General features: G+C 37.2%; 1 protein-coding gene across 1 annotated transcript in view; it reads left to right on the top strand.

The window, feature by feature from the left end:
• The window catches only part of COL19A1 (collagen type XIX alpha 1 chain), a 537,038-nt gene that overhangs the window by 513,555 nt on the left and 3,636 nt on the right, over positions 1-19,847 (top strand). Inside the window, exons 46-48 of the mRNA XM_007945183.2 lie at positions 1,934-2,104; positions 4,630-4,696; positions 18,872-19,000. Coding sequence (XP_007943374.1) covers positions 1,934-2,104; positions 4,630-4,696; positions 18,872-19,000 — 367 coding nt within the window. The remainder of the gene's footprint in view (positions 1-1,933; positions 2,105-4,629; positions 4,697-18,871; positions 19,001-19,847) is intronic.

The following is a 19,847-nucleotide window of genomic DNA, read 5'->3' on the forward strand; positions in this document are numbered from 1 at the left end:
ATTTCCTTAACATTAACCTTAACATTTGCTACTATGATTGGAGTCAGGCCACTGTAACAGGTTACTCAAATGTTACTTGGTGAATTTCTATTAAGCCCAACTAGTGTGTGTAAGCATGTACACATGTGTGTTTGTATACTGCTGTCTAGTTTACTTTTTATTATTATACAAGTAATCCATGATAACTGAAGGAGTTATGAAAATACAGATAATAAAGAAGGAGGATAAATATCTCTCATCCATATCACAGAGATATGCACTATTGTTATTTTGGGTATGTTTCCATCTCTCTCACTCTTGTACATAGTCTACATATACACTTATATGTATCAATATAAATAAATACATACATTTCCAAAAATGAGATCATACTGTTTTGTAAGTGACTTTTTTCACCTAACAATATGTAATGACCTTCTTCCCATATCAGTAAAAATAGATATACATCTATCTTTTAATGATTGTGTTTTTTTGCTATTTGGATATACTTTATTTCACTTGTCCAGTTGTTCTTTTCTTGGTGTTTAAGTTCTTTCTAGTTTTGATAATAAATACCATTATAGTGAACATCCTTATACCTAAATCATGAAATATTTTTAAAATGCTGAAGATTGTTATCAGAGTATTGAAGGCATGCTAGTATTTCTGTCTCTTTCTTTCTTTTGTATGTGTGGTGGTCGTGTTGTTAGATACCTCAGGTATTTCTCCAATATGAGCTAGGTTGATACACCTATATGAAGGTTTGTTTTTATAACCAAGACAGTAGCATTAATTAATTAATCAGTATTGAGTCCATCTGTTTTTCTTCTTTCCACATGGAAGAAAATGCCTTTTCATAATTCTTTGATCACATAGATCTCTGTAATTTTTTGTTTTCATTAATTATTTTAATCAAGAGAAATAGAGTTTTGGCCTTTTGCAGAAAATTCACAAATAAAAGAATAATACAACTAAATACAAGACATCCTCAACTTATTTGGGTGAACATCACTTCCTGGAGTTGTGAAACTAAATATTTGAAATATTTATAAATGAAACTCCTGTCATGACATATCACTCTCTCTCTCTCACTCTCGCTCTCTCTCTCTCTCTCTCACTCACACACATACTCTCAATGCACAGACACATACAATAGTAGACACATTACAAAATAAAAGATAGCTTGAAAGAAACTTTTTATCAGAGTTACACACATCCCATATAATCTTCCTAGCTTTTTATGATTCATCTTACTCAGAGAATTATCTTATAGTTCATTTATATAACTGAATAAATTAGCCCAGTGACACATCATTCCCACAACCTGTTTTGGACCTTTTCAAAGGCTCTCCTTTCTAACCTTCCTGAGTTGTATATATTTAGAACACAAGTGCACACACACATGAAAACACACATAAAACATAAGTACAGAAAACAAATCCAAAGAATTTAATGAAGAACAAACATTCGGGGGACAGGGAGACACCTCATGATTTAGGAGAGTTGGAGTGTCCTAACGTTCTTATGAATGAAAAACCTCAGTGATGAAATCCTCCTGGTGATCTTGCTTTTTTATTGCTAAGGATACCCAGGCTTGAAGTATGCATGGTGTTGACTATCAAAAATGCCACCATTCTAGATAGGCAACCATGTACAACTAACATTGTACAACTAACATTGTCACTAATTTTTATTGAGTGCATTCAAGGTCTCAGGTACCATTCTAAATACTTTTCTTAGATTAATGAATTTATTTCTTAACATCACCCTACAAAGAGGATACCATTAATATCTCCACTTTATAGGTGAGAAAGCTGAGACACAGAGAGATTAAGTAATTCAACCAAGATCCCCAGCTATTAAGTGCCAGTCTGAATCCAGAACTTTTGCTCTTAACCATAACTGATATGTTTCTGTAGGAGATCATTCTTTACTATCATTATTTTCCTTATAGGGTGGTCAGGGAATTCCCGGAGACAGAGGCCCACAGGGTGAACAGGGAAAACCAGGCCTTCCAGGCATTAAGGGAGCCATAGGTCCTGTGGGGCCACCAGGAAACAAGGGCTCCATGGGACCCCCCGGCCACCAAGGCCCTCCAGGCTCTCCAGGCATCCCTGGCACTTCGGTAAGCTTAGAGCTTTAGGAGATCCTGACTTATAACAACTATGTATCACTTTTTCAATGAAAATAATCATAAAAATTTAAATAAATAAAATGAAAATAAACTGGTCTCCATGAGGGTAATAATAGATATCATTTAAAGTAATTGAAAGACCCTCTGCTAAGCCACTTACTACACATTACCTCATTTGATCCTTACAACTACTCTGGGAGGATATATGTTCTTTCGAACTCACTTTTATAAATGTTGAGATTTCCTTGTCCAAAGTCACAGAGTTATTTAATGGGCTTGGAAGGAAGGTTGGGCAAGAATTATCTTATAGTTCATTTATATAACTGAATAAATTAGCCCAGTGACACATCATTCCCCCAACCTGTTTTGGACCTTAGAGATACTGCCTCGGAAACCCAAGGAGGGGTCACTATGAGTTGGATCCAACTCCACAGCAGTGAGTTTTTTTGTTGTTGTTTATTCAGGTTTCAGGATCTCTGAAGGTGCAGTAGTTAAAGCATTGGGCTGCTAACCAAAAGATTGGTGGTTTGAACCCACAAGCTTCTCTGTGGGAGAAAAGTGAGCAGAATTCTTCCATAAAGATTTACAACCTGGGAAACCCTATGGGGAAGTTCTGCTGTGTCTCTGTTAGTTGGAATCGACTCCATGTCTGTGGGTTTTGTTTTGTTCTTTTATCCAGATCTGGCTAGCTCTAAAATCATGCTCTCAGACACTATCAATGGTGTCTCCTTATACTACACAGAAAACACACATCTGTTTCATATTTAATACTCCATTTTGTTGACTATCAGAACTATAAATCTCCGTTTAGTAGTGCTTTGAAGTGAAAAGCAATTAGGATAAGAAAGAGTGTTTGGTGAAGGAAGCCAATGTCTTTGTTAATGTCCTCTAGAGGAGTGATGAGTGGCCATTCAGCAGGAGAACTTAATCTGAAAATATCCAAGTAGGGGATAGGGAAGTTATTAAAGGAAATGTTATTACATGAGATACTTTCCACAGATAACCAACTAAACCAAAAAAAATCAAACTCACTGCCATCGAGTCGAATCCGACTCATAGCAACCACTCCTTGGGTTTCTAAGGCAGTGTCTCTACAGAAGTAGATTGCCCAATCTTCCTTCCAAGGAGCAGCTGGTGGGTTTGAACTGCCAACCTTCTGGTTAGCAGTCAAATTACTATACCACCAGAACTCTCAGATAACCAGCTAGTATTAAATATAGTGTCAAATTAGGCATTCCTACCATTTTCATACTTTTTTATTTTGCCCACTCTACCTGAGCTCTACCAAATAAAGTCTGCATAACTTGAACTCTCAGTGCTGTCATTGATTGGTTTCCCTGTCTGATATTATGAACATGGATCCAATTTCATTTGTACCATCCAAACAAATAAAACTCACCACCGTTGAGTTGATTCTGGCTCATAGTGACCCCTGTTGGGTTCCCAAGGCTGTAAATCTATATAGAAGCAAACTGCCTCATCTTTCTTCCGCAGAGTAGCTGGTGGGTTCAAACCATTGATGTACTGGTTAGCAGCCAAATGCCTTAACCACTACACCACCAGAGCTCTTCATTTGTACCATACTCAATGAAAATAAGATACTAAAACAGGACCTTCTTGAAACTATTTTTGTCCTACAAAAATCATTACTGTTATTATCATTATTTGACAACTTCATTGTCTTTCATACCACACTTATACCCCCAAGATAATAACCATATGCAAAGAAGAGTAATAAAATACTTCTGAATCCTAACTATCATGAGAAATGATAACTCCCTTTTTAAAATACCAAGGTACTATGGTGAAATGTTTCTATTATAATGCTGGATTCTTTGTCAAGTGTATGTAGAGCAATCTGTCAAGAAGTTTAAAATTCAGCTGATGCCATTTCTCTATCTCCCCTTACTAGGTCCAACAAGCATTTTCTACTAAAAAAAAAAAAAAATTTAATACAAATATGCTGGCAATGTGTGATTAAAGAATAAACTTTACTATGAAACATGTAAAACTTAAGTTTTAGCCTATGAATAAAACAACTTTTAAATGAGCAATCCCGCATACTTGGAGTTCTCTCCCAGGTTCTCCTCCTTTGAAGGCACCCAATAGCAGTTAGATATTGACCTTGCCAGTGTTCGGAGGCTGGGTAGAAGTTAAATGTGAATGGTATATTATCATCCTGGTAACACTCTTGAACTTCTGTTACTTCAGATAATGAAGTATGAGGAAATGCCTTCCCTAATTATACAAAGCCAAGTCTCTCCATTTAATAGGAAACATGTTCATATCACTATTTATGTAATTCCAGCCCACAGCTTTTAAAGCAATTATGTACCTCAACTTCTACCCAGCCTTTAATAAAATGCAAGAGACATTTATTGCCTAATATACTCAATGCTCAAAAGTATTTTGCTTGATAAATGTTTCGAGTATGCACACCAACCCAGTATTTCTATTCTTTCTTTGTTTCATTTGTGCTATGCTCTAGATTAACAGATCACTTTTTCCCTCTTTAGGTTGATGCAGTTTCATTTGAAGAAATAAAGAAGTATATTAATCAAGAGGTCCTAAGGATTTTTGAAGGTTCGATTTACTTGATAACATTTCTGAATTTTTCACCTCTGTCCATGTCCAGTCTGTGTGGGGAGGCCCTTCAGCAGCATTCTTGAAAGCTGGTTGTGCAACAACAACCTTAAAAGCCAGACAGTTCTATTGCTCAACAGCTTTGTTGTTGTTGCTGTTGTTGTCAAATTCTTCTTTGCACCAAATTAAATTTGTCTCTCTGTAACTTCCTCTTATTATTTCTGGCCTTGACAGCCCTTTGAGTATTTTCATTACCTATGATATTCCTTCTTTAGTCTTCTCTTTTCTGGAGTAAATGTCTCCAGTTCCTCAATCACTGTTGCTCAAGTGGGAAATGTTACATTTGTAAACGTCCCTCATTAACTCAGGAGTATCTGACCAAGTCAGAGTTCAGTGTCTTTTGATCTACACCAAAGTTGGCAAACTATGACCCACCAACCAATCCAGCCTGCCACCTGTTTTTGTTTGACTCACAAGCTGGAAATGGATTTTACACTTTTAAATGGTTTCAAAGCTCAAGAGAAGAATATTTTATGATACGTGAAAATGATTTGAAATTCAGATTTCTTTACACATTTTCTCTGGCTGCTTTCATGCTAAAAAATAAGAAACCAAACTCACTGCCATAGAGTCAATTCCAACTCATAGTGACCCCCATTGGGTTTCTGAGGCAGTAAGTCTTTACAGAAATAGATTGCCATCTTCCTTCCATGAAGCAGATGGTGGGTTTGAACTGCCAAACTTCTGGTTTGCCATCAAATGCCTTAGGCACTGCACCACCAGGGCTCCTTGCTTTCATGCTTCAGTGATAGCATTGAGTGACAGTGACAGGGACCTAATAACCTGCAAAGCCTAAAATATATATCATCTCACCCTCTGAAAAAAAGTTTGCTGACTCCTGGTCTAGATTCTTCAATGATAAAGCTTAAAACTGCATTCTTTTTTTCTTTTTAAAGCATCCATATCACACTGTTGATTCATTATGACTTTTCTATTAGTATCCTAAATCTTTATACAAACTTTTTTAAATTAGATTTTTCTCATTCTGGACTTGTTTGTTCATTTTTAAATGCACAATATTATATATTTTCTTAATGAGTTTCAGGTGATTCGTGTTCACACGTTATTCCAAACTGAAGATACCTGCAATATTGTCTCTCATTATAGGGCCAATTTTCTGACCTCAAAGCTTTGTATCCTCTCTACATTTTATAATGTTATCATTCTAATTGTTGATAGAAATGTTGAATGAAAAAGAACCAAGGATTAGGTCCTTCTAAATACCATTGGATTCCTCCGGCCCACTAGCAAACAATCTGTTAATGTATTGTTTAGTAAACTCTGAATCCATATGTTGTTGGTAGTTGCCATTGAGTTGATTACAACTCATGGTGACCCCAAGTGTGTGGAGTAGAAACTGCACTCCACAGGGTTTCTGAGGTTGTTGTGACCTTTCAGAAGCAGATCACCAGGCCTTTCATCCAAGTGCCTCTGGATGGGTTTGAACCTCTAGTCTCTCAGTTAGTAGCTCAGCACTTAACCATTTGTTCTACCTAGGGATTCCCTGAATCCATGTAATTGTGTCAATATCCATCCTACATTTTTTTTATCTATTCACAAGGATATCAAGAGATTTTGTCACATGATGACTTGCTAAAATCAAGATACATTCCCCTCAACTGTGAGATTAATAGAGTGGGGATTATTTGTCTTTAGTAAATAAATCTACCTTGGTTTTATGGTTCTTGATTCCTTTTCTAGGCATCCTAAGGCAAAAATAAATAGTTGACTTTTGCAAGGAGTAAGATTACGAGAACCCCAGGTCCAACCTAAGCCATTCTGCTACTAACATGGGGTCAGCTTCCCTCCAAGGAGCCCTGATTATTCAACATGGGGATTAATACAAGAGACTAAAGTCTCAGTTTGGGACTTCATTGTCTTGTTTTACATGAACACTAGAAATTGAGCAGAGTAACCCTGGCATTTTTAGCCACATAGGTGGCTAAAAAAAAGATCATGAATTCATGGTGTTGATTTCAATTTATCTTTGTCTCTACTAAGTGTCTGTATTTTGCTCTAACATGATAGTTTATTAGTACAATTGTCCACACTTTTCTGGAACTACCAGTTTCTCACTGTGTTTATAATGTTGTCCTTCAATTTAGAAATCTCTTTCTGTTTCCTTTTTGACACTTGAATCAAGCATCATGGAATGGGCCTCAAAAGTTGCAATCCAAACAACCCCCCCAACAAGTATCACTCAAGAATCAACTGTCTGAAAAGCAAACATATTTCAATCTCTCCAGGAAAGCATTGAAAAATACAGAGATGGAGGCAGGCCTGGCTGCATAATTTGTGGCACCTGGTGCAAAATGAAAATGTAGGGCTCCTTGCTTTAAAATTGCTAAGAATTTCAAGACAGCAACAGAAAAGCATTAAACCAAGTCTGCGGCCCTTCTAAGGGTAGGCCCCTGTGTGACTGCACAGGTCACATGTTCATGAAGCCAAACCTGGGTTCAGGGCACCTACTATCTCATAGACCATCCACACCTTCATTAGTCCACAGCCGTGAAAAGGGGAAGGCCAGCAAACACAAGTGTTTGATGATCTAAACTTTTCCTGTAATTATTCATTCCTATGGGCTCTTGTGTCATTGACTATCTTTTATTTTGTGCAACTTTAATGTTGAATTTTAATATCTTAACAGGCTTTCAATAAACACATATATTTGATACTCCAGTATTTTAATTAGTAGACTTTTTCTAAAAGTTAGTTAATAATGTCAGAAAATACAACCACTCATTATCAGAAAAATGTAAATATTGCTATATAAGAGATGTTAATTTTGCAAGGAGCCTCTGGGTGGTACAAATTGTTAACACGCTAACCAAAAAGTTAGAGGTTTGAGTCTACCCAACGGCACCTTGGAAGAAAGGCCCAGTGATCGACTTCCTGAACATCAGCCATTGAGAATCCTGTGGAACACAGTTCTACTCTGACATACGTGGGGTCTCCATAAGTCAGAGTCTACTCTATAGCAACTGTTTTTCTGGTTTTTCATTTAAGTCCAATGGATGCTGGATGAAGGGAGGGCCCCTGGTGGCCTGCCCTGTGTGTTAAGCAGAGGACACACTGCTACTTTCACCTGGGGAAGGTTCTGTGTTGTCCAGTCCCAGGCTATTCTGCAGTTACTCCCATGAAGGGCTGTCAGCCTCCTGAGAAGGATGGTCAAGGGAACTGACCTGTTCTCCACCTGTCTCAAGCAGGCTCTCCTGGCTTGCACTTTCTGAGAAGCTTCTCCTCTGGGTCCTACCTCTCTGTGTTCCTGCCCTGCTTTCTCTCTCAGAAAGTCCCTACCTGGAAGCTGAGGGGAGCAGAGTTTCCTCCAGGGCTCCTCTATCTTCACCCCCCATCTTTCCAATTGCCACTCTCAGTCTCCTCAAGCCTGGCTAAGTCCACATGAGTGGCTGCATCTCTCTGGAAGTCAGTGTTTCCTCAGAAGCCACAGACATCTTAGCTTCAGACAGTATTCTAAAGAAATCCAAAGGGAAGAGGACATTATTTACTGAGACTTCTAGCCTCTGAGCCTGTGAATGTGAGTGATAGCCTCTTCCCTTTTATCTGTTGGCACAAGTCCAGCAAAGCTGTCTGCTTCCCAACAAAATTGTACCTGAAGCCTAGAATCAGTTATTTAGCACTGTAGTTAATTTGTCCCAAGACCATTTCAAATTCAGTACATTCAATTTCCTACTTAGAAGTCACCTTTTCCTTGACTTTTGGAAATGATTTACCAAGAAGAAAAACTCAGTTTCCACAAATCATAGAGCTCCAAGGTCACAGTTCACTTGTTCAGAAAGCTTTTCCTATAAAAGCAAAGATTAATTTTAATAATTTCATGTTAAAACAGCTATAGCTAAGTAGCAACTTAGCTTTAACTCTTTCCCATCTACCTTCCATTTTCTTAGTTAATGCTCAGAGAACAGAGTCAGTGATGACACACACTCATCACTGCTCCACTCACCTTCACATCCACAGCCTCAGAGCAAGTCTCTTTACTCATTTAGTCATGGGCTATCAGCAAGGGCTTGAGAGAATCTTTGTAGGTCCTGCTCCTCCACTTTATTATCCCAGGTGTCCATATTGGGGGCCTCCATTTGAAAGCCTAGACCAAATCCAAAACCTTGGCTCTCTTCCTGGGGCTTCTCAGTCCTTTTGGGATTCCCAGGTGACTAAGGGCCACACTTTCAGGGATTCTACTAGTCCCTTTCTAACTAGTAAGCCTGGTCGTTTTTCTAATTTTGAGTTCTGTTCCACATTTTTCTCCCACTTCATCCAGGACCTTTTAGAGTTGTTGGTAGGGGTAGCTGAGCACCATCTGGTTCTTCTGGTGTCAGAGTCATGGAGGCTAAGGTTCACATAGTTCATTAGTCTTTTGGGCTAATTGTTTCCATATGCCTTTGATTTTCTTCACTCTTCTGTTCTGCAGATGAGGAGAGATGAATAGCTGCACCTTAGATGGCTGCTCACAAATTTTTAAGACCCCAGTTGTTTTTCACCAAAATAAGATGCAGAATATTTCCTTTGTGGACTATGTTGTGCCATTTGACCTTGATGTTTCCTGAGATTATGGTCCTCAGCTCCCAGGCCCAGTGACTCATTCTGTCAAGGTGTTTGGTTATGGCTAGAAAGTTTTCACAAATTTGCCCCCTGTATGCTCTACTATATTCATGGATATATTGCAGCATATAGAAATACTCTCTATCAACCCTATATACATTGGTGAATATCACCCCTTTTCTCCTCCCCAGACCTGTTTAGCTTGCATGTCTTTCTATATATCCACTTATAGATTGTTGCTATTACCATTATTGCAGGATTGTGTATATGATAGGATAGACACAGTTTTTAAAAATACTTTCTTCAGCATAGCATGTTTCTTCCACGGGCTTCTTTCTGTTTCTTTGTTTGGGTCTCTATTGTTCAGCTTATTGGAGTTTCTTAGTGTCTGGTGATCCTTGGTGGTCTGCTCATATGTAAAAACAGCTTCTAAAAAACTGAAAGTTATGAATGAACAGTGCAATCTGCCAACCATGAGCTTCCCTGTAGGGTAGTCTGATTGGCTTTTTAATTGAGGAACCTTAAATTTCACCATCTTTAACTATTCCCTCTTAATCTGATCAGATACTTCCATTTCCTACCTGGCTACCAGCATTTTGGAAACTTAGTGGAGGAAGAGGGCTGGGTCCTCAGCACAAAGCATACAAGTGCTCACTTACTCTCATTTTCAGTATGAAAGCCCCAGAGCAGATACCCTCCATCTCTTGTCTTTAGATAGCAAAGCTTTAGTCTTTTGCTAGTGCTGAGGAGGGGCAACTGCCCAGCTCCATAGAGTAGAGAAAGAAATCTAGGAATTTGACAACTTCTTAATAGACTTTCAACCAATACCGTTTATGTTAATTCCCCCTCCTTCACCTGTGCTGCCAGAATTTACTTGTACTCCTGATTCCTGAACATCTTGAGGATTTTGTTGTATAAACAAGTTGTTTATCAGTTTCTAATGAAAGGGTTTTTTGAATCCAGAAGTCATATGTCACTAGCTATCTAGTTCTCAGCTTCCAAAATTTGTTTTTGTTATTATATCTTCTTGTATTCTCCCCATTTTTGTGGTTTTATATCTTGAAAAATACCTTACTACCATTTTGCAGAGGAGTCTTGCTAGTGCAGTTGTTAAAACACTTTGCTGCTAACCAAAAGGTTCCTAGTTCAAACCACATCGGCCACTCTCCAGGAGAAAGATATGGCAGTCTGCTTCCATAAAGACTGCCCTATGGGCAATTCTACTCTGCTTATAGGGTCGCTATGAGTCAAAATTGACTCAATGGCATTGGGTTTGTTTTTTTGGTATTGTTTTGCAGGAAATCAAGTGGAAAGTAAAGTAGATGTGTGGCTTCAGTTCACCATCTTTGTTCATAGTAACACTGCAAAGCAACATACTTACAAGGGTGGCAAAGTTGGAGCCATAGGCAAATGTAACAACAACTTTTGGGTCATGATAAACCACAAAATGAATACAATGCCCTGAGTTAGCAGTTAAAATGAAACTAGAAAGTAATTACTAGGATATGACAGATAATTACTCTTCCGATATTTTTGCCCCTTAGGGAAATGCTGTATCTAATTTTGGTTTCCATATTAGGAGACTATGAAAAAGTGAAATCAAAAAGTCATTTACAAAACAGATAACCAAGCCTATGAGTAAAAGTTATTTAACTGAAGCCTAAGAGTTAACAATGTCATCAAGTATATGACTGATTTCCCAAAGGAAATTCTCATTAACTATTCTCTGTTTCCATAATGGGGTAACAAAAGAAGATAAGTTGAAGTTGTACAAGAAATTGGATGATTAAACATTTGAATAGGCTTTAGGAAAAAAAATTAATTTGTCTCTTAAAAACAAATTCTTTTTTAATCTATCTATGAAATGTACATCCTCAAATACCTCTCTTAGATCAAGTAGATATGGACCAGATGACATAAAAATGTCTTTTCCTTCTCCATATGAAATATTTTGTCATCACATTAATATCAATGCTTACATTTTATTAATAAAGCCATTCTCTAAGGAAGGTAAGCCATTGGTCTGACTTGTTAGAATAACTGTTATGAGTTTGTCTTGGCAGATGGCAAATGTATGTTTGGTTCATGCAAGCTTCTATCTCAAACTCTTTAATTTCCTGCCTCATTAGAAAACACAGCCAAAAATAATTTAATTGACCAAAGATCACTGAAACAGAGGAAAGGCAATTAAGAATATGGATCTTTCAACTCATTTAGAAGCTCAGAGACATATTACTTTAAATTATGGAAAATTTTGGTAGAGTTCAGAAGAAGAAATTACCTTTATGCTAATGACTATTTCTGTGAATATCTTAAGCTAGAAGTAATTATTTAAAATAATTTTCTGTTTGTGAAAAACAGTTAAAAATCACCCAAAGCAAAGTACTTTGGAAATTCAGTTCATACATTAAAAAGGAAAAATTAGTACCATAAATCTTTGTGTTTCATATTCAAAGAGAGATGTTTCAAATTAAGAAAAATTATACTCAACTATGTGCTTCTTTTAGGAGCTCTCTTAGTGTAGTGCCTAAGGCACTTGACTGCTAACCAGAGGCTGGTGGTTCAAACCCACCAGCTATTCCTCGGAAGAAAGATGGGGCAATCTACTTCCGTAGTGATACCGCCTTGGAAACCCAAGGAGGGGTCGCTATGAGTCGGGTCCGACTGGATGGCATGTAACAACAACAACATGTGCTTCTTCTAAGTGAAAACTAACAAATAATATACAAAATTTCAAACTGTGGTCATTGAATTTTATATTTGCTTAAAGAATGTCTAGTTCATAAATCAATCTATTATTTGCATTCAATATGATGATTTACAAAGATTAAGTACATGTTTGTTTTACTAGTTAAACAAAACGTATTAATATCAACAAAGCACGGCCCAGGTGGAGAGTGGGGTAGCAAATTTTACTGGAAGGCAGATAATTTAATATGAGCATGACTCTGGCTCCAGCGTTTATCCTATCCTCATTGGTCTGTTGACGGCCACTGTCAGTCATTCTGCAGCTGAGATTCCGGTTCTGTGGATGTGGTATCTTTCCATTGTGCTAGCTTTCTGATTTAAGAACGTGAGTGTAGAGTCATTACTCTTTTGAGAATGATAGCTAATGCTTCACATTTGTTGGGGTCTTGTCTCTTCCAAGTTCTATTTGGAAAAAAAAAAAAAAAAAGTGCCGCCAAGTGTCAGTATCAACTCCACGGCAACTAATAACAACAACAATTGGGACTTACTATCTTAAGACCTCTGGTAGCATAGTGGCTAAAACACTTGCCTGCTAACCAGAAGACTGGCGGTTCAAACCCACCAGCCACTCCTCGGAAGGAAAGTTGGGCAATCCTACTTCCATAGTGATACTGCCTTGGGGTCGCTATGAGTCGGGTTTGACTTGACTGCACGTAACAACAACAACATCTTAAGGGCCTTCATATTTTTCAAATGAATTTTTTTTGTTGTTTTTTTAATTGAAAGCCCATCGAAAAATAGGTTTTAAACCAAAAAAACTAAACTCACTGCCGTGGAGTCGGATCTGACTCATAGCCACCCCTCCTTGGGTTTCTTAAGCGGTATCACTACGGAAGTAAATTGCCCAACCTTCCTTCCACGGAGTGGCTGGTGGGTGTGAACCGCCAGCCTTCTGGTTAGCAGTCAAATGCCTTAGGAACTATGCTATCAGAGCTCCCATTTTAAAGCTAGTTCCTTACAAATTCGAATTGTTGAATATAATATATACAAAATTCAATAAACCAAGCAAAGTAAATAAAGATATCAATGATAGATAACACTTATAATAGACCTTGGACAAATTTTCATTAATAGTTTTATCAAAATTTATTCCATGAAGTAGTAAAATTCTGAATATACTTTTGAGGCAGCAATTAACTGAATATATTAGTGAAGAATGGTTTATTTGAGATTAGTAACCCAGAATTCTGTAGTGACAATTATAATCCTGGAGTGATATTTTTTTAAAAAAAGTAATTCTGAAAAGAAGTATCTTGTAATTACATTCTGTAACAGATTCCTATCAGAAAATAAAGCAGATAATCTTTATGTTGTCCGGGATATATAAAAGCATGGCTAATCATTCTTATCTAAATGATAATCTCTTTCAGGATCTCTCAGTAGTTCCTGAACACACTTAATGTATGTAGAAAGTACATAATGTCCAATGCAGGGCCCTGCTTACAGAGAATGTTTACTCATTTTTATTGGCTACCAAAAATATGTCTTGTTTAAAATTTATTTTAGAGTGAAATCCATATTTATATTTTCACATTAATATCTTCTTTGAAATTCCTATTTCCCAGATCCTTTAAATTTTAGGACTTTTTAATACATTGACTTTCTACTATGTACATTTCACTTCCTTCTAAGAACACTGTTGACTTACTAATATGTCAAAATGTTGACATAATTCTCTAAGTAAAGTTCATAGCTGCCTCTAGGTAGAAAGATGCTTTTTTATGGCCTAAGGACTGAGCTAAATTTGAGGAAGCACCCTTCATGAGTCCTTTCTTTCTTCCCTGGATATTTTCTTTAGGACACAGTGGACATTGTTGAGTTCCAGGCAGCTTTGTGAGTGAATGAAAGGGCACATGATAAAGAACTGTCCCTTGACAAGACATCGTTGCTTATTTAGGAAATATTAAATTTTTAAACATCCCATAACTCAAGGCTTGCAAAAGACTGTTATTTTTATTGACATTTTTAAATGTCCTGAACAATTTGCCAATTTCCCTTAATTTGTGTGTTCTTATTTTCAACATCTTCTTGTGACCCACAGAAATACATAGATGTTTTTCATTGCTTTTTATTCCATCTATAATCAAAATTCAGCGAAGGCATGCTTATCTACAACAATGCTGCACTTCCTTTGGCCAAATTAGACATCCATCCTACCAAACCTTGACTAGAAATTGCTAATTTGAAATCCAACAGTAAATAAATAAATAATATGAGATTGTGTTACTAGCCATTTTCTTTAACAAGTTAAAATGAGTTGCTGACAAAGTGCAGTACTTGCCTAGTGTAGAGAATACTTGAAATGGGAAGAAACAGCTGCAAATACCTGTTAATAATTGGAACATGGAATGTATGAAGTATGAATCTAGGAAAACTGGAAGTTGTCAAAAATGAAATGGAACATGTAAAGCTCAATATCTTTGGCATTTGTGAGCTGAAATGCCCCTCTGAATCAGACAATCGCATGACCTACTGTGCCAGGAATGACAAACTGAAGAGGAGGTGTTGCATTCATTGTCACAAAAAATGTTTCAAGGTCTGTCCTGAAGTACCGTGCTGTCAGTGATACAATAATACCTGTACGCCTACAAGGAAGACCAGTTAATACTACTATTACTCAAATTTATGCAACAACCACTAAAGCCAAATATAAGGAAACTGAAGATTTTTACCAACTTCTGCAGTCTGAAAATGACCAAACACCCAATCAAAATTTATTGATTATTACTGGTGATTGAATTGTAAAAGTTGGAAACAAAGAAGAATCACCAGTAATTGGAAAATATGACCTTGGTGATAGAAATGATGCTGGAGATCACATGATAAGACCAATGACTTACTCATTGAAAATACCTTTTTTTTCAACAACATAAAGGTGGCTATAGACATTGACTTCACCAAAGGAATACACAGGAATCAGACTGACTACATCTGTGGAAAGAGTCAATGGAGAAGCTCAATATCTTCAGCCAAAACAAAGCCAGGAGCTAACTGTGGGACAGACCATCAATTGCTCATTTGCAAGTTCAGGTTGAAGCTGAAGAAAATTAACATAAATTCATGAGAGACAAAACAATATCATGATTATATCCTTCCTGAATTTAGAGACCATCTGAAGAACAGATTTGACACATTGAACACCAATGACCAAAACCCAGATGAATTGTGGGATCACATCAAGAACATCATACACAAAGAAAGCAAAAGGTCATTAAAAAGATGGAAAAGGAAGAAAAAAGCAAAATGGATGACAGAAGAGACTCTGAAACTTGCTCTTGACTGGAAAGTAGCTAAAGCAAGTGGAAAAAAAATAACAAGATAAAAGAACTGAACAGATTTCAATGAGCAGCTTGAGAAGACAAGTCAATTATAATGAAATGTGCCAAGACCTGGAGTTTGAAAAACAAAAGGGAAGAACACACTCAGCATTTCTCAAGCTGAAAGAACTAAAGAAAAAAATTTAAGCCTCATGTTGCAATATTGAAAGATTCTATGGGCAAAATATTGAATGGTGCAGGAAGCATCAAAAGAATATGGAAAGAATACATAGTCACTGTACAAAAGAATTGGTCAATGTTCACCTATTTCAAGGAGTTTGGTGGTGTAGTTCCTAAGGCATTAGGTACTGCTAACCAGAAGGCTGGTGGTTCAAACCCACCAGACACTCTTTGGAAGGAAGACTGGGCAATCTAGAGATACTGCCTCAGAAACCCAAGGAGGGGTCACTATGAGTCAGAATCGACTCGGCAGCAGTACAAAAAAGAATTGGTCGATGTTCACCTGTTTCAGGAGGTGGTATATGATCAAGAACCAGTGGTATTGAAGGAAGAAGTCAAAGCAGCACTGAAGGAATTGGTGAAAAACAAAGCTCCAGGAATTGACTGAATATCCATTAAGATGTTTCAACAAACAGATGCCGCACTGGAGGCATTTACTCGTCTATGCTAAGGAATTTGGAAGACAGCTACCTGGCCAACTGATTGGAACAGATCCATATTTGTACCCATAAAGAAAGGTGATCCCACAGAATGTGAAAATTATTGAACAATATCAATAATATCACACACAAGTAAAATTTTGCTGAAGATAATTCAAAATTGATTGCAGTAGTATATTGATAGGGAACTTCCAGAAATACAAGCTGGATTTAGAAGAGAACATGGAATGAGGAATATTACTGCTGATGTCAGAAGGATCTTATCTGACAGCAAAGAATACCAGAAAGATGTTTACATATGTTCTATTGACTATGCAAAAACATCTGACTGGGTGGATCAAAACAAATTATGGATAACTTTGAGAAGAATAGGAATTCCAGAACACTTAATTGTGCTCATGAGGGACCTGTACATAGATCAGGAGGTTGTCACTCAAACACTCAAATAGCATGGCTTAAAATTAGGAAGGGTGTGCATCAGGGTTGTATCCTTTCACCATATTTATTCAATCTGTATGTTGAGCAAATAATCTGAGAATTTGGACTATATGAAGAAGAATGCAGCATTAGGATTGGAGGAAGACTAGTCAGCAACCTGCAATGTACAGACTACACTGCTGTGCTTGGTGAAAGTGAAGATCATTTTAAGTACTTCCTGATGAAATTGAAAACTACAGTCTGCAGTATGGATTACACCTCAACATAAAGAAAATGAAAATCCACACAACTGGACCACTATGCAACATCCCAATAAATGGAGAAAAGATTGAAGTTGTCAGATTTCATATCACTTGGTTCCACAATCGACACCAATGGAAGAAGCAGTCAAGAAATTGGACATTATATTGCACTGGGCAAATCTGCTGCAAAAGACCTCTTTAAAGTGCTGAAGAGCAAAGATGCTTCTTTGAAGACTAAGGAACACCTAACCCAAGACATGGTATTTCCAATAGCCTCATATGCATGTAGGAGCTCTGGTGGCATACTGCCTAAGGCACTTGACTGCTAACCAGGCTGGCAGTTCAAACCCACCAGCCACTCCTCAGAAGGAAGGTTGAGCAATCTACTTCCATAGTGATACCACCTCAGAAACCCAAGGAGAGGTCGCTATGAGTCGGATTCGATTCAAAGGCAGTGAGTTTCATATGCATGTGAAAGTTGGACAATGAATAAGGAAGACCAAAGGAGAGTTGATGCTTTTGAGTTGGGGTGTTGGTGAAGAATACCGAAAGTACCATGGACTGCTAGAACAAATAAATCTGTCCTGGAAGAACTGCAGCCAGAAAACTCCTTGGAAGTGAGAATGGCCAGACTTTGTCTCTCCCCTGCTTTGATCATGCTGTCAGAAGGGACCATTCCTTGGAGAAGGATATCATGCTTAGTAAAGTGGAACATCAGCAAAAAAGTGTAAGACTCTCAATGAGATGGATTGACACAGTGGGTGCATTAGTGGGCTTAAGTATGCAAGGATTGTGAAGACGGTGATTGACTGGGTAGTTTTTGTTCTGTTGTATGTAGAGTCAATATGAGTTGGAGCTGACTGGATGGCACCTAACAACAACAACATAGAAAATAGCTTAAACAGTGAAACCATGGTGAATATGGAAGTGATGACCATCTTCTCAATAAATAAACCTCTCTATAATAATGTAATTTTCTTTGAAGGTCTCAAGTATCACATATTGTGTAAGTCATAAAAAAATTGCTGTGTAAGAAATTACCTCAAAATTTTAGTAGTGTATACTGTATGGAATATGAACTTGCTCTGTAAACGTTCACCCAAATCACAGTAAAATTAAAAAAAAAAAAAGACATTTGAATACCCCATGATTATTAATTAATGTGCTTAACTAAATGAATGAGTTTATCAGTTATAATCCAGTTAAATATTAGATATCTCAGTTAAAAAATCAGTCTGATTTTAGATTAAAATATAAGCCTATTCTATCCCCTGCATTTTGACTTTGTTTAAAAAAAATGTGGTAGTTTAAAACAGTATTTAATATCGCACATTTTCTGTGGGTCAAGGCTAGAGGGGTGGCTTAGTTGGGTGTTTCTGGCTCAGGATCTCTAATCAGCATGTGAGCTAGTACGACAGTTATTTGACAGCTTGAACAGGGCTAGAAGATCCACTTCCAAGTTCATTCACATGGCTGTTGGCAGGTGGCCTCAGTTCCTTATCATGTTGGCCTCTCCACAGGATTTCTTGAGTGTCTTCACAACATGCCAGCTGGCTTTCCTCAGAGTGAGCAATCCAAGAAAGAGAACAAATAGAAAGCCACAGTGCCTTTTATGACCTAGTCTCTCAACTTGCACACTGTTAATTCTGCTTTTATTTTCTATTCACTGGAAGTGAAAAGTAACTTTAACCCACACAGAACTAAAGAGGAACTAAGCTTCACCTTTAGAAGGGAGTGTCAAAGAGTTGTGAACTTGTTTTAAATCATTATGTATACATTCACAGCACTGCTGCAAAATGGCTTTATTATTAAAATCACTTTAAAAATGTGAGTCCAAAATAATAGTAAATAATAGAGAAATACTTAAATTTCTCTCTGCAAGTCATTACCAGAGCTTAAATGAAATTCCAAGCTAATAGTCTGTCTACTAGAGTGGGCTACATCTCTGAAGCACTAAAATTCTCAGACCACCTGATCAACAAAGCCTGTCTGCATCTATAGTCAGTTTTGTATATTTCATTTGACCAACCAAAAAACTCTCTCAGCGGTCAGACTAATGAGCAAATTAGACATGTTTGAAACGAAAATCAGTTTTTTTCACTGAACTTCATGTTAAAATAAAAGAAACTGAAAAATATTGATAGAAAAAAAATTCTACTACATGATATATTATTTTTTCTTTCATAAATGAAGAGCGGATGGCTGTGTTCCTATCCCAACTCAAACTACCAGCAGCAATGTTGGCTGCTCAGGGTCATGGGAGGCCAGGTCCACCAGGAAAGGATGGGTTACCTGGGCCACCAGGCGACCCTGGACCCCAAGGTAAGTCTTCAAGTACATTCTTTTTTACCAATTTTTTACCTCTTAGTTTTTATAACATGATAATCATATTTAAAGATATATAAATATATATATATATATATATATATATACACACACACAGATATATCAATAAAATGTATTTTATATAATAATAGATACATACATATATTATGATTAATATAGGAGCCTTGGGGGTGCAACAGTTAAGTGCTTAGTTGGTAACCAAAAGGTTGGTGGTTCAAACTCCCCTAGCTGCTCCACAGGAAAAGACATGCTTCTATAAAGAGTACAGCCAAGTAAACCCTATGGGGCAGTTCTCCTGTCACACAGGATTGCTCTGAGTCAGAATTGACTTGACAGAACCCAAAAACAACAATAATGATTCATATAGACTATCTTGCTATTTGACATTTTAGAAAGAGATTTTTAACTGTTACTACTTCAAATTTTAAATAACTGATCCAAAAACCAAATTCACTGCCATCAAGTCAGACTCTTATAGCAACCCCTCCTTGGCTTTCTGAGGTGGTATCACTACGGAAGTAGATTGCCCAACCTTCCTTCCAAGGAATGACTGGTGGGTTAGAACCTCCAGACTTCTGGTTAGCAGTCAAATGCCTTAGGCACTATGCCACCAGAGCTCCCAAATGACTGATAATGATATGCTAATCTAAACATTTGATTTAAAATATTTTATTATAGCAATAATATATTCTTATATATAATTATTATCTGGGAATTTTAGAGTTGTATATGCCTCCTTTTTCCTGTAATTTAAACAAGAAGAATTGTCATGTTCATGGATGAACTTGGAGGACATCATGCTGAGTGAAATAAGTCAATCACA

Source organism: Orycteropus afer, unplaced genomic scaffold (genome assembly GCF_000298275.1).
Source record: "Orycteropus afer afer isolate SDZICR_OR568_19922 unplaced genomic scaffold, OryAfe1.0 scaffold00133, whole genome shotgun sequence".
NCBI classification, from domain to species: Eukaryota; Metazoa; Chordata; class Mammalia; order Tubulidentata; family Orycteropodidae; genus Orycteropus; species Orycteropus afer.